This window comes from Orycteropus afer, unplaced genomic scaffold (genome assembly GCF_000298275.1).
Source record: "Orycteropus afer afer isolate SDZICR_OR568_19922 unplaced genomic scaffold, OryAfe1.0 scaffold00175, whole genome shotgun sequence".
Taxonomy (NCBI): Eukaryota; Metazoa; Chordata; class Mammalia; order Tubulidentata; family Orycteropodidae; genus Orycteropus; species Orycteropus afer.
This window is the reverse complement of record NW_006921762.1, coordinates 6,968,621-6,983,275: the sequence shown is the minus strand read 5'-3', so window position 1 is coordinate 6,983,275 and position 14,655 is coordinate 6,968,621. Positions and strand designations below refer to the sequence as shown.

At 37.4% G+C, this 14,655-nt stretch overlaps 1 protein-coding gene across 1 annotated transcript in view; it reads left to right on the top strand.

Annotated features, from left to right (window-relative positions):
- The window catches only part of PRRC2C (proline rich coiled-coil 2C), a 72,627-nt gene extending 59,102 nt beyond the window's left edge, over positions 1-13,525 (top strand). The window contains exons 25-34 of the mRNA XM_042781813.1: positions 1,671-1,874; positions 3,579-3,694; positions 3,989-4,125; positions 7,502-7,733; positions 7,951-8,058; positions 8,998-9,216; positions 9,613-9,716; positions 10,059-10,185; positions 11,083-11,319; positions 13,268-13,525. Of these exons, the coding sequence (XP_042637747.1) occupies positions 1,671-1,874; positions 3,579-3,694; positions 3,989-4,125; positions 7,502-7,733; positions 7,951-8,058; positions 8,998-9,216; positions 9,613-9,716; positions 10,059-10,185; positions 11,083-11,319; positions 13,268-13,525 (1,742 nt within the window). The remainder of the gene's footprint in view (positions 1-1,670; positions 1,875-3,578; positions 3,695-3,988; positions 4,126-7,501; positions 7,734-7,950; positions 8,059-8,997; positions 9,217-9,612; positions 9,717-10,058; positions 10,186-11,082; positions 11,320-13,267) is intronic.
- The last annotated feature ends 1,130 nt before the right edge of the window (positions 13,526-14,655 follow it).

Sequence of the window (14,655 nt, the reverse complement as noted above, 5' to 3'; positions counted from 1 at the left end):
TATTACTGTCAGCTGTTTTGTAACTTCTTGTCACTCTCACCTCCCCCCTCCTTTTTCCCTATTCCCAATTTTAGTTTGTTGTTAGTTGATGTCAAGTCACTTCCAACTCATAGTGACCCTATGTACAACAGAATGAAACACTGCCCGGTCCTGTACCATCCTTATAATCTTTACTGTGCTTGAGCCCATGGTTGCAGCACTGTGTTACCCCATCTCATTGGCAGTCTTCCCCTATTTTACTGACCCTCTACCAAGCATGATTTCCTTCTCCAGAGGATGGTCACTTCTGATATTTATGTATGGCTTACTTTGCTGGATATCCCTCAAAGTTAAAAAAAAAAAAAAAACTAATTGATTGTCATTTTTTACCCATATGCAACTAATTGAACCAGCTCAGAAATAACACAGAATCACACAGCTTTTACAGTTTTTGCAATCTGTATCTAATTTGAAGGAATCGTTGATTGGTCTTCTGGTGAAGAGAGAGGAGTAGAGAATTTTCAGCCTCAGCTATTGGACTAGATGGAATCCATTGGATTTTCTTTCTTTCTTTCTTTTCTCTCTTTCTAGTTCATCAATTCTCCATGTTAAAAAATGTCTTCCTTGCCTTTTTCCTTAAATTTTCATTTGTTTATAATCGTTTCATTGAACTATACTGATTTTACAGTTCTTAAAGTTTTATAGGATGTTTCTTTTGATTCTGAGGAAGTGTGCACCCTTTTATCATATATGCAACCATGTTATTTCTCTTGAAAACAGGAATTTCATTTCACGCTTTCTCACTATTAATGAATCTCCCTAATGTGTCCAAAGGAGCTCTGGTAGCATAGTGCCTAAGGCACTTGACTGCTAACCAGAAGGCTGGCGGTTCAAACCCACCAGCCACTCCTCGGAAGGAAGGTTGGGCAATCCTACTTCCGTAGTGATACTGCCTTGGAAACCCAAGGAGGGGTCGCTATGGGTCGGGACTGACTCGACAGCAAATAACAACAACAACAATGTGTCCAAAGAAGTAGAAGGCTCCTTTCCAACATAAAATGTACCATGCAAGAATTTACTTTCTTTGGCTGGTTCTCATTTAGTGATTGCAATAGTGGTTTTCAGTATATTGGCATACTGTGCTAGTTTTAACTACCAAAAAAACTGGGCTTTGGGATGTACCACAGTTAACTTTGCTGTTACATATTCACAATTATGTCCTAAGACAAACCTAGAGATTTTTACACAAATCAAACAGAGCACCACTTTAGAAAAGTGTTCCAACTCTATAAACTGAATTCCATTATATCTATGCCTGGTCTTTAATAGGTGCTCAAATATTTCTTGATAAGTGAATGAATGTGAGGTTAAAAATTGAATAGTAGATTGAGGCTAAACTGTAATGACCACGTAGGTACTCAGCATCCTTATGTTGTGAGTCATTTTTTTACTCCTATTAAGCATCCTTTGTTTATATTTCTCTGATTGTATATTCTTGTTAACATTTCATGATGGATGTAGATTTTTGGCATAAGGCATATCAGTAAGTGTACAATTTGTACACTTATAAATGGGTATAAACAGTAGTTTTTCAGTTTATGGTTGCTGTTTTAAGTTATTTACTCTGAACATCAATAGCACTTTTAAATATACTATAATTTCCCCCTATCTTGTCCCTCCCTCAAATACAGGAGCTGGTACATACACTACCTCTTCTTTGAGTACAAAATCTACAACCACATCTGACCCTCCTAACATTTGTAAAGTGAAACCCCAACAGTTACAGACAAGCAGCCTGCCTTCTGCAAGTCATTTTTCACAGTTAAGCTGTATGCCTTCCCTTATTGCTCAGCAGCAACAGAGTCCACAAGTCTACGTGTCTCAGTCTGCAGCAGGTAATAGTTTTAGAATTGAATATTACGAACTGAAGACTTTCTTAAATGCTTATTTTTTTCTTTTAGTTATCCTTTCAAGTTTAACTTTACTTTTGTCTGCTTTGCAAATTTGTTCCCATATAGAGTTGAATGCTCTCTGTCTTTGATAAGCATTCTGGGGCTCTTGGTAGATATTTCTTATATATATTATTGCCAGTTGTTTGTTAAATATATATTTTACATCTTAGACAAATTAATGTATAATTTTTTGCAAAATAATACATGACTTGATGCAATTACAGTTAAATTACCAAAGGGTTTGTTATCTGAAACTTGAAAAATTAATAAAGTTCACATGGAAGAATGAACAAAAATGAGTAAGAATAGCAAAGAAGAAAAAAAATATATATAGTAGGGGTGAGGTAACCTGTCCTACTAACTATAACAGTATTATATAAGTTAAATGGTCAGTAAACATTTGAAAAATATTCAGACTCACTAATGATTTATATTCACATTAAAAGAACAATGAAGGTATTTTTTGCCTTTCACTTGGGAAAGTGTTAGAAAGATTGCTAATATCTGGTGTCTGTTAATACCCAATATCTATCTAAGAGGATAAAGGATATTAATAGGCCCTCTTTTGCTAGTGAGTGTATAAATAGGCATAATTCTTGAAAACTATCTTAGAAAATATGAAATGTACATAGTGTAGGAGCAATTTCATAGCTAGGAATCTCTCATACAGATAAACTTGCATGTTAGTTAAATTTGTGTGTGTGTGTGTGTGTGTATAAGGATGTTAATTACAATATATTTTTTAATAGTATCTAATTAATAAGATAATATGGAAGCTCTCCAGAACTTGCTATTATGTAAAAACAGCAAGCCACAAAACAGTATGTGTCATACATAGAATGGAAATCTGGAAAAATCAATACCAAACTTTTTCATTATGAAATTCTGGTAATATTTTGGTAAATTCTAGTAGACAGATTTAAAATTAGAGTGGATTTGCTGTTTCAATGGATAGGTTCATTTTCAATTTTAACAGATAATGTGAAACTTTACCAACGTACACCCTGTTGGCAGTATATGAAAGTATCTGTCTGGACCTTCATGATCACCAGATTTACGTTTAATTTGCACATACCTGTACTATAGAAGGAGTTCTGGTGGCTCACTGCTTAAAACATTTGACTGCTAACTGGAAGGCTGGCAGTTCCAACCCACCATCCGCTCTGCGGAAGGAAGATTTACCACCTTGGAAACCCAGTGGGGGGTCACTATGAGTTGAAATTGACTCAATGGCAGTGGGTTTGGCTTTTGTTTTTTGTACTCTAGGGGCTTCACATTTTTTTAGTTTTTCCATGGCTATATTAATTTTCAAGGTGCCCTGAGTGGTTAAAGCACTCAGCTGCTAATCCAAAAGGTCTATGGTTCAATCCCACCAGCTGCTCCATGGGAAAAAGATGAGGCAGTCTGCTTCTGTAAAGGTGTACAGCCTTGGAAACCCTTTTGGGCAGTTCTGTTCTGAACTACTGGGTCCCTAGGAGTCGGAATTGACTCGGTGACAAGGGGAGAGGGATACTGATTTTCCAGCCTAAAGTTTACATGCTATCCAGCAGCTAAAAACCCTCAATTTGAAATCTGCTGTAAATATTGATTTTTATTTACTCTTTGGAGAATTCTGGAATTTAGCACCTTGTCTTTCCTCGGTACCAGTAACACAGATCCCAACTTTCTATATGGATACAAGTCATTTATTCAATACCCAGCATGCACGATTGGCTCCACCATCCTTGGCTCAGCAGCAAGGCTTTCAACCAGGTCTTTCTCAGGTAATTATCAAAAACTTGTTTCATTCTATATTTATTTCTGTGCAGTTTTTGGACTATACATGATAATATTGATGTGATATTAACAAAAATAAAGGGCTTCCCTAGATTTACAAAACTTAATAGTTAACTATGTAGAATAAGTAGTGAGTTGAAAGGAAAATGTAAATGTTTACATTTGTTTTTAAAGGGGAACATTTTTATTCTTTTCATGTCTCAGCTTTATTTTCTAAAATGTAATTTGTGTGTATGATATTCATGTATGTTTGTGTACTTATTTTTTTAATTGCATTATAGCCAACTTCAGTTCAGCAGATTCCAATCCCTATTTATGCACCACTACAAGGACAGCATCAAGCTCAACTGAGTTTAGGGGCTGGACCTGCTGTTTCCCAAGCTCAGGAATTATTTAGTTCTTCACTTCAACCATATAGGTAAGTGCTTTAAAATTACCTTTGTAATGTTGAAAACAATATAATATTCAGTCTCCTTGCCATAATCTCTGCTGTTCCTTCTTTCCTCCAAACAAGCTGAGATAATCCTGTTACAAACTATATTAAATAATTTTGTATACTCATTAGGAGTTCTGGTGGCACAGTGCCTAAAGCACTTGACTGCTAACCAGAAGGCTGGCCGTTCAAACCCACTAGCCACTCCTTGGAAGGAAGATTGGGCAATCTACTTCCATAAAGGTAGAGCCTCAGAAACCCAAGGAGGGGTTGCTATGAGTTGGAGATGACTCGACGGCACATAACAACACCACCACAACAGTATACTCATTACATGTCATTAATACAGCCTCTGATTATTTCCGTCTTTATTGAACCAAGTCAGGCCTCAAAGCTTTGAAGAAACGGACAACAACAATAACATAGCAATTAAAAATTGCAGAAAATATTTGCTAAAGGACCCAGAAGTTTACATCCTGTCTGGCCGCTCCCAACCCACTATCATGAGTCTATTCCTGCTCATAGTGACCCTTCAGGACAGAGAAGAACTGCCCCATAGCTTTTCCAATACTGTAAGTCTTTACAGAAGCAGACTGCTTAATCTATCCCCCACGGAGTGGCTAGTGGGTTCAAATCATCAACCTTTTGGTTAGCAGTTAAGTGCTTAACTACTGTACCACCAAAGCCCCTTTATCTGGCTGCTAAAAAAACTACAAATCCAAGCCCCATCTGTTAAGAAGTGAAGCATGGCAAGACAACTACAGTATGTTAGGGGGTAGAGGATAAGTTGGAAGATAATAGAAGAGAGTAGAGTGACAAAGATTAGCAGTAATGGTGATAATGGTGACAGGTATACTCTGTAATGTAGGGAAAAGCATCATTTTAAAGGACTCACTGAGACACATACTGAGTTATTTTTCAGTTTGAGAAGTAATGAGAACTGTTCTTTATTAAACATTCCCCATAGATATTTAGCCTTCATCTACATTAACTCAGTTTTGTCTTCATAGAGCCATATAAGCTAGATTGAGTCATCCCATTTGATATATGAGAAAATTGTGACTTTAAAAGGTTAGGGTTTTGTTTATTTTGTTATGGTTTGGTTTAGCTAAGGTTACCCTACAAATAAGTGGCAGAGCCTGGATTCAACCCTGTCCTGGTCTCCAGATGAATGAGGGTGGAAGATGGGGATAGGGGTCAGATGGTATGGGCAGTGCATCATGGCCGACAGCTCAGTCATCAGTATTCAGAGTAACCAGTAACTCACTGCCACCGAGTTGATTGCAACTCATAGTGACCCTATAGGGTAGAGTAGAACTGCCCCCTAGGGTTTCCAAGGCTGTAAATCTCTACAGAAGCAGACTGCCTCATCTTTCTCCCAAGGAGCAGCTGGTGAGTTTGGAATATAGATCTTTTAGTTAACAGCCAAATGCTGTTAACCACTGTGCTACCAGAGCTTATATAATCATAGTAATGACTCTTAGTCAATCATCCAAAAGAAAAATAAATTGCTTTCAAGACATATAGTTTAAGAAGGTTGTAAAGTTGTGCATTTGATTTTGGAAATATATTAGACTTTGTTTTTTTTTTTTAAAGAAGTAGTTCAGATACAATTTTCATACTTTATAGATTAAATTTGGCATCAATTGATATAGCTTATTGCTTTTAGATTACCAAAAAGGAATCTGGTTCAGCTAATTAAACTTTCTCAAAAGAGAGTAGATCATTAGTACACTTGGTAATTGTGGCTCTTGCTTTTGTTTTCTTGATTGAAGATTCCGCAGTGGAATTCAGTGTATCTCTATCATTAGTTATATAATAGATTTTATTTTGTGATCTCACTTTTGTCTTTTAGTTTGGTCATTCTAAGAGGTTCTCTCCCAGTAGAAATAAAAACTATATAATATAACTAGACTAGAAGTTATAGGTAGTCTCTTAGTATCATTTCCACTCATGTATTATTAATCTTGGAATTATTTCAAAATTTGTGATAAAAATTAAACTTTAAGATTTCTGATTGAAGAATGACAAATTCACTCTCACAAACCAGTCTCCTTTCCATTGGTACTGGTCACATGAAACATTTGAAAAGTGTGAGACCCTGTCCTGCTCTGTGAAAGAGAATACAGTACCTAATTAGTAATGTCTTTTATAGCCATGGGCAATGGAATAGCAGTGCACTGACATCCTCTATTTATTAACATCTTAACATTTATCTTGGAAAGTGTACCTTTAAGATTGTTTAAACCAGATGTGTTTGATAGAAATATAATGGAAACCACATACATAAATATAAATTTTCTAATAGCCATTTTTGAAAAGCTAAAAAAAAAAAAAGGTGGAATTAATTTTACTATATATTTAACCCAGTATATCTGAAATATTATGATTTTAATATATAAGCAATATAAAAATTATTGATGAGATATTTTGCATGTTCTTTTTCTTACTAAGTTTTCACCAACTATTATGTATTTTGTACTTAACGCCGTATCTCAATTTGGACTAGTCACACACTTCAAGTACTCAGTAGCCACATGAGGCTACTGTTGTTGATAGGGTCAAGTCAGACCCAACTCCTTGGGTTGCTGAGGCGGTACCACTATAGAGGTATATTGCCCAACCTTCCTTCCGAGAAGTGGCTGGTGGGTGTGAACCACCAGCCTTCTGGTTAGCAGTCAGCCTTAGGCACTATGCTGACAGAGCTCCTTCACGTGAGGCTAGTGGCTACCATATTAGAAGACACAGGTATTTAGACTTAAAGCAATTGTTTATTATCCCTAAACATCATACTGCCACTCTTGCTCTCACCTTAAACTAATCAGCTTACTGTTTATTAATACAAAGCCATGAGTTGATTTCTACATGGATGTTGTTGTTGTTATGTGTCATTGAGTCAGACCTGACTCATAGCGACCGCCCCCCTCCTAATATGTTCATGTTTTTTCCCATTTTATACTTGAAATATAAATTGTAGGTAGACATAGTGAAGATTGGTAGTGACCCTAAACTAGCCCTATGGCTTCATAGCCTTTTTTTTTTTTTTTTTTGCCACATGGGTCAGTTTTAACAAAACAATGCTGTTTTTAATTTTAATTAGCACTACTTGCATTTGATTACTTGCTTATTCTTTATTTCAGTGTTTTAAATGCATAGATTTGAGCCATCCACCCCAGAGATGATAGGGCACTCTGGGTTTAGAACTCGGCATTATATTTTTTTTTGAAAAATCTTCATGGATAATCCTGATGCACGTAAGGGTTGGAACCTAGAGTCTTTTGGGATACTCATTCTTAAAATATCCAGATTCCAGATGCAATTTACTTCTAACATAAGCCTTTTTTCTTTAATACTTACACAGATCTCAGCCAGCCTTTATGCAGAGCAGTCTTTCCCAGCCATCTGTGGTTCTTTCTGGCACTGCAATCCACAACTTTCCAGCTGTCCAACACCAGGAGCTCGCCAAGGCACAATCAGGTCTTGCCTTTCAGCAAACTTCAAATACTCAGCCAATACCTATCTTGTATGAACATCAGCTGGGTCAGGCATCAGGACTAGGAGGTTCCCAACTAATTGATACTCATCTTCTCCAGGTAAGGAAGGGGCTAGAACCATGCACTGGCATTGTATTCCTGTGCAGCAGATTATTTTAAAGAAAATGTTAAAAGACGAAATGAAATAGATCTTCCTTTTTTTTCCTCTCTCTCTCTTAATCTAAGATTCCTAGAGATTGCTTTGAAGTCATACTTTCATATCTGAATTGGAAAATTTTTCAGTCTTACTGCTATTTTCTTAAAAAATTCTTCCTAGGCTAGAGCGAATCTTACCCAGGCTTCAAATCTATACTCTGGACAAGTACAACAGCCTGGTCAGACAAATTTTTATAACACTGCCCAGTCACCGAGTGCTCTTCAGCAGGTAAACTATGGCATGGTAAATTTCCTCAATTTTCTTTATTATTATTAATTTTACAGCTTTTGTTGTTTGAGAATTTGAATAGAACCAAGATGGAGGCAAAGTTTAGTGATTTTTCTGACTGCTAACCAGAAGGCTGGAGGTTCAAACCCCCCAGCCACTCCTTGGAAGGAAGGATGGGCAATCTACTTCTGTAGTGATACCCCCTTGGAAACTCAAGGAGGGGTTGTTATGAGTTGGGTCTGACTCCACGGCACATAACAACAGCAGCATGGGGGCTACCGGGAATAGAAGGCGCTTCATTCCCACCACCCCTCTCCACCTCTCTCCTACCCCTACTTCAGACATTGTGGTTTTTATTTTATTTTTTAAAAACTTCATTTCCATGTAATAGTACCTTTTAGCAAGATCCTGTGATATAAAAGTTTGAAAACTGTTGTCCAAAATATACAATATATACATTATACAATGTAAGTGTAACATGTGGTTTACCCATTAATGGAAGAGGTGGAAGGAAGGCTCTAAAGACCATCAGACAGATTAATTTAATGCATGTGACAGTGTCGCAGAGTACAACAGAGTATAAATGGCAAATACTTTTCTTACGTGTATAAATGCAATAATTTTCAGTGGAAAATGTTTGTTTTTGTTTTTGTTTTTGTTTTTTAAACACTGCCGCCTCTGGCAGGGTTGCTAATCAGCATCCTCTTTAAAAGTTGGTGGAGGGCTGGAGGAGAGATGCATTTATTTTGCTGTTGCAACTTCAATAAAAGAGTGGAGATAGTTGCTAAGCAAAAGATTTATGTTGAGAAGATTTAGTAGGTTGACTTTCTGTTTTTAAAAAACTTAAAAATATTTAAGAGTTGTATGTATATAGGTATAGGAATATGTATACAGTGGGTACAAGCAAATTCCTGGGGTTTCTGTTTGCCTGTGTTCTAGGTTACGGTACCTCTGCCAGCCTCCCAGCTTTCCTTGCCTAACTTTGGATCTACGGGACAACCTCTGATTGCTTTGCCTCAGACTCTTCAGCCCCCATTACAGCATACCACCCCACAGGCTCAGGCCCAGAGCCTGAGTCGTCCTGCACAAGTAAGCCAGACTTTCAGAGGATTAATCCCTGCTGGAACTCAGCATAGCATGATGACAACCACAGGAAAAGTAAGTGAAGAGAAATTTGCACAGCTTACTAAGAGTTTAAGGCCATATATGCATAGATGTATTCTGCAAAAATAAAACAGTTTTTACTACTCTCAAGGGTATTGCAAAACCCAGTGTACGTATTCATTTATTTTTAATGCATTCAGTCCCTCTGGTTTTTGCCTAACAATAAATCATTCACAAAGTCTGTGTAACAGTTGGATTTACATAGTCTCTTAGACCTTTTAGCCACAAATTTGGCCTGATAATCCTGTGGTATTTGAAACCCAATTAGAGAATGTTGGCCCTAAGATTTTTGCCCTTTGCTAGATTAAGCTTTCATATGTAGGACATTAAACACAGCACTTAGTTTATGGAATTTAAGGAATGCTGCATTTATTTTATGCTTTTTCTCAGATGTCTGAAATGGAACTAAAAGCTTTTGGAAGTGGTATTGATATTAAACCAGGCACACCTCCAATTGGCGGCAGAAGCACCACACCAACATCTAGTCCCTTCCGGTAAAATGCACATTTAAATTTGCTTACAGAATTTCAAAATAATCGATCACCATTTGTTTGATAGATATTGATACGTCATTGTGTGAAGCACAAAGGGAATTAGTAAGGCTTTCTGATAGTTTTATCTAAAATATTAAAGTTTTTATTTCTTAACACTATTTTTAGAAAATTCTTCTAATACAGGGCAGATCTAGCTAGTATCCTTTTCTTAGCTCTGCTCTTCTGTTGTGTCTCTACTAATTTTCAGCAATTACAAAGTACTAGATCAATGTCTATAAAAACCTGACAGCATTATTTATGTGGTACTACTACTTTACTGACCAGTGATGGCTTCTTTCCAAGGGCTACTTCCACAAGTCCAAACAGCCAGTCCAGCAAAATGAACAGCATTGTCTATCAGAAGCAGTTCCAGTCAGCCCCTGCCACTGTGAGAATGACACAACCATTTCCTACACAGTTTGCACCCCAGGTGGGCAGATATAAGTGAGACTGAGTATTACTTACTTGTAAATGATTTCTGTTCTGGCTAATTCTCCAATATTGTAATCTTGCCACATGTTAACCAGTTTAGAAGCATAGTTTTAATGAAAAACAATTTCTGACTTAACAGTAAATATGTGAGATTCAAATGCATTCTCTGCAGTTTGTAGCTAGACACAGGCAGTAATTGTATCTAAAGCAGACAATAGAAATAGTCAAAAGATCCCCACACAGCTCTGATATTTCATTTTAGTCCTGTTCCTTTATCTTTTTAAAGAAGTTGACTTTTCAGAGAAGGGTCCCAGTGCTTGACATTTTCTAGGTGTGAAGCTTTTTTTCTTTTTTTTTTTTTTTAAGATAATCTGTGTGTATTTGAGGTGAAATTTCTAAATAATATCCTGATGTATGTGTAAGAAGTTGTCTTCTCTTCCCTTTGCTCATCATATTAAAGGACTAAGTGAAATTGATAAGAACTCTCACAATTAGTTTCTGAGGAAAAGTATATTTATTGAATTAGTATTATCATTATTTAATCTTTACTTTAGATTATGTTTGGTGTAAGTGTGTGCCTTTTGTGCAATCATATCTTTTTTTAAAGATACTCTAATTAATAGCCTTTCTATCCCCCCTTCAGAATTTGCAGCTCAGATGCTAGAACCAAAAGAAACGCTATACATAGCATGCTTTGCCTAATTTTTCTGGTATTCTGTCCAAGCATGGCCTGTTTGTTCTTTGTCCCTGTTAGTGGAATGGCACAATCCATACACTTCCTTTCAATGGCAGACTGGGCACAGATTTACTCTAGGATAAGCCAACCTAGTTTAGTTGGCTTTTTTTTTTTTTTTTGTAACAGTTCAATGTTGTATGTTTTGTTTTTTTCACTCAGATTCTCTCTCAGCCTAACCTGGTCCCTCCATTGGTAAGAGCCCCACATACTAACACCTTCCCAGCGCCTGTTCAGAGGCCACCAATGGCACTGGCCAGTCAGATGCCTCCTCCGCTGACCACAGGCCTCATGAGCCATGCTCGTTTGCCACATGTAGCCAGGGGTCCTTGTGGATCACTATCTGGAGTCAGAGGTAATCAGGCCCAGGCTGCGTTGAAGGCTGAACAAGACATGAAGGTTAGTACAGTGTTAACAGCCAAGAGAGCAAGAGTCTGTCTCTGAACCATGTCTTAAGATGCCTCTGGACCCATAACCATATATCCAGGCATTCATTGTCTTAGCAGACATAACCAAGCTAACTACTTTTTTTTTTTTTTTTTTTTAATTTCTATCCACCCCTTTTCCCTCCCCCCCCTTTTTTTTCCACTTTCGTTTTTATAACTATAGTCCACAAATAAGCTAATATTTTAAATTCTGTGGCCAAATGAATTGCTGATCAATATTTGAGGGAGATCTGATGCTGCATTTTTTGGAAGAGAAAAAAAGTAATGTCATAAGCTTCCCCATTTTCGTTTTTGTTTTCTTTGATTTTTCTTTCTGTTGTTTTTTTAGTTCTCCTTCCCATCCCCACCCACCACTTTCTCCCTAAACTTAAGATATAAGTCATGATTATGTCAAAACTCTGGAATGGGTAAGACATGTTACCTGTCTTGATTTTATTCCCTTGTGAATCATCCAAGTATAGTTGTCTTAAACTGCTTTCTTACCCTTTTTTGGTCTGCCACCGGAGGTGGCTCTTTTCCACAGTGGATTGAACAGTTGTAGGTGAAGAACTCAGAAAGCACTTTGGGATCCTTCATGATGAAAGGCACTGATAAATGCGAGGTTTGCTACTGCAGGAGAGTGCCCAGGAGTCTGTGTGGGGACAGTTCTTAGAGCATAAATTTAACCTGTCTGCCTGTACAGCCAGCTGAACGGGTTCATTTCTATACATACTTAGATTTGACTTTAGTAACATTGCCTGTTTTGCCACTACATATATCAGGTCAGGCTAGAACAAAGAACAACTTAACAGGACAGTGTCCACAGCAGTGCTTTACTCTGAGTTAGAAACATATTTATAATAATACTGTTAAAGTATTCAGTGGTCTGACTAAAGTTTCTGGATTGATAGCCTTGTGTTTCTGATCCTGAGTAATCAAATTTAAAGACTACCCTGAAGCTCAGTGATTGAAGTAAACATTATCTTCTTTTATTAAGGCAATATAGCCAAGATTTCCATCTGTTTATAACTATTGAAAATACTGGTATGTGTAGGAATCTATGGAAAGTATTCAGCCTGATTACCAGTTCTGCCCTTGGCTCCTTGGTGTTAGAGCATAATAATCTTAATAGGGTGGGGGAGGGTACAGATTTCTGGAAAGTTGCATCAGCTCTTTGGATAAGACAGGTTACCTGTAGCATATGAAGGGTTTTTTATTATATGCAAGACGTGTAGAAACTTAAGTTCTAATTGTATATGTTACAGTGGTAGAGTTTTCAGATTGACGTAAGTATATTCTTTGGGGCACATAGTCAATACAACTAAGAAATTATCTATTTTACCAGCTCAGAATGTGGTAGGAGCTATCAGAACTTAGTGATCAAGTGAAGTTGTAGTTACTAATTTCTGATGCTCTTCCCCTGCAGAAGAGAGCTGTGGGAAGAGGACTCAGCCACAAGACATTTGGTCCTAGGTGTTGGTAATGCCACAATATAAGTGCTTCCTTTTCATTTTATTGTAGACCAAATATTGATAACTAGAAGTTTTAAGTGTTACATTTATGTTTTCAAATTTGCAAACAGGCTCCCTAAATGAAATTTTGTATCAATAAGCTTTGTTCCAGAAAAAAATACAAACCAGCAGCAATTTCTATTTTATTATTCTATAAGAGGGCAAACTTTGAAAAGGTGGTGGGAGGTGGTCCTATGGATTTGAATATTTAAAAAATAAATAAATATTTTCAGAGATAGGAAAGAAATCCATGCATTAAAAGTTGAAAAATCAATGAGGTACTTTTGCTTTGGGCCAATCCAAGGTGGGGAAAACTCTGATTTGTGATTGGTAAAAGAATTTGTACTGAGATTGATTGACAGGCTGTGGTAATGCTGCAGCATTTTCAGCTGTTGTTTCTCATTTTTTAAGGCAAAGCAGAGAGCAGAGGTTCTTCAGTCCACGCAACGGTTCTTCTCTGAACAGCAACAGAGCAAACAAATAGGAGGCAAAGCCCAGAAAATGGACAGTGATTCAAGTAAACCTCCTGAAACACTGACCGACCCTCCTGGTGTCTGTCAGGAAAAAGTGGAAGAAAAGCCACCCCCTGCATCCACCATAGCCACCAAGCCTGTTAGAACTGGACCAATCAAACCTCAAGCAATCAAAACCGAAGAAACAAAATCTTAAAGGCTGTGGTTTGTTACAGGGGCTTGGAGGATGGGGGGGCGGGTAGGGAGAATGAAGTCAGATATGCCAGCAGCCAAAGGGGTGAAGTAGTCTGTGACATTACCCTGTCCAGAACTTGGAGATGCACAAGGGACATAGGAGCAATTTTACACTGACACACAGCTGCTGCACCAGTGAAAATGAGGCTTTGCCAGCTTGCACCTACTATATAACACACGCTCTGTTGATGGCCGTGCATCTTCAGTCAGAATTTATATACAAATAAGTGCGCCATTCTTTGAGTGCATATAATTTAGAACTAAAATCCTTATGGTTAGATAAAACACCAGAAATACGAGGAAGATAACACTGCAGAAGAATAGCTCAACCTGAACCGGGTGGTGGCCCCAGCTGCTACATCAGACATGGTTTCTTTGCTCCCTGTGTTCTTTGGCTATGGCTATAGCATTTTAGGCTTGGTGGTGAAGAACTGAAGATAACTGGTGCTGGATAGAGGAGCCTTATTTTTTATTATGGCAGCTTGCTATTTTTGTAACATAGTGATTGAGTTGAATGCAATCAAAGTACGGTAACTGATCTCCCCTTCTTCCTGGATGAGTGAGCAGATGATTAAGTCTTGATGTCGGCCTCCTTAAACATCTCGAAATGAGCAGCATTTGGCTGGCTGCTGCTTCTGTTTGAAATGATGCTGTGTTTGGTTGTGGCCCAAAGTTTTGAAGTGCTACTCAACATCTCCTTTTTTCCATGGAGCTCTTACCATTCAAACATAACAGATTTGGTAAAATAATAGTTAGGTTGAGTGTACAACTTGCCTCCACTTGGTCATCTTTGTATGAATGGGGTTAGTTTTGTTTTTGTTTTGGGTGTTTTTTTTTTTTTTTTTTTTTTTTAATAACGGTTTTTAGCTAATATTCATGAAGAGCAATGAGTATAGAACTGTGCCACTAATGAAAGAAATCCTGTCTAAGAAGGTGCATTTCTGTATCAGAGCTGTATCACACCATCCTTTGGGCCCTCTGCTGGAAAAGTAGAATCAAGTCTCAAATAATGCCTTTTTAATTGTATCCTCTAGTATTATAGATGTAGGACCGTACTGTATCATACCTCTGTGAATGTAAAATATCTTGTAC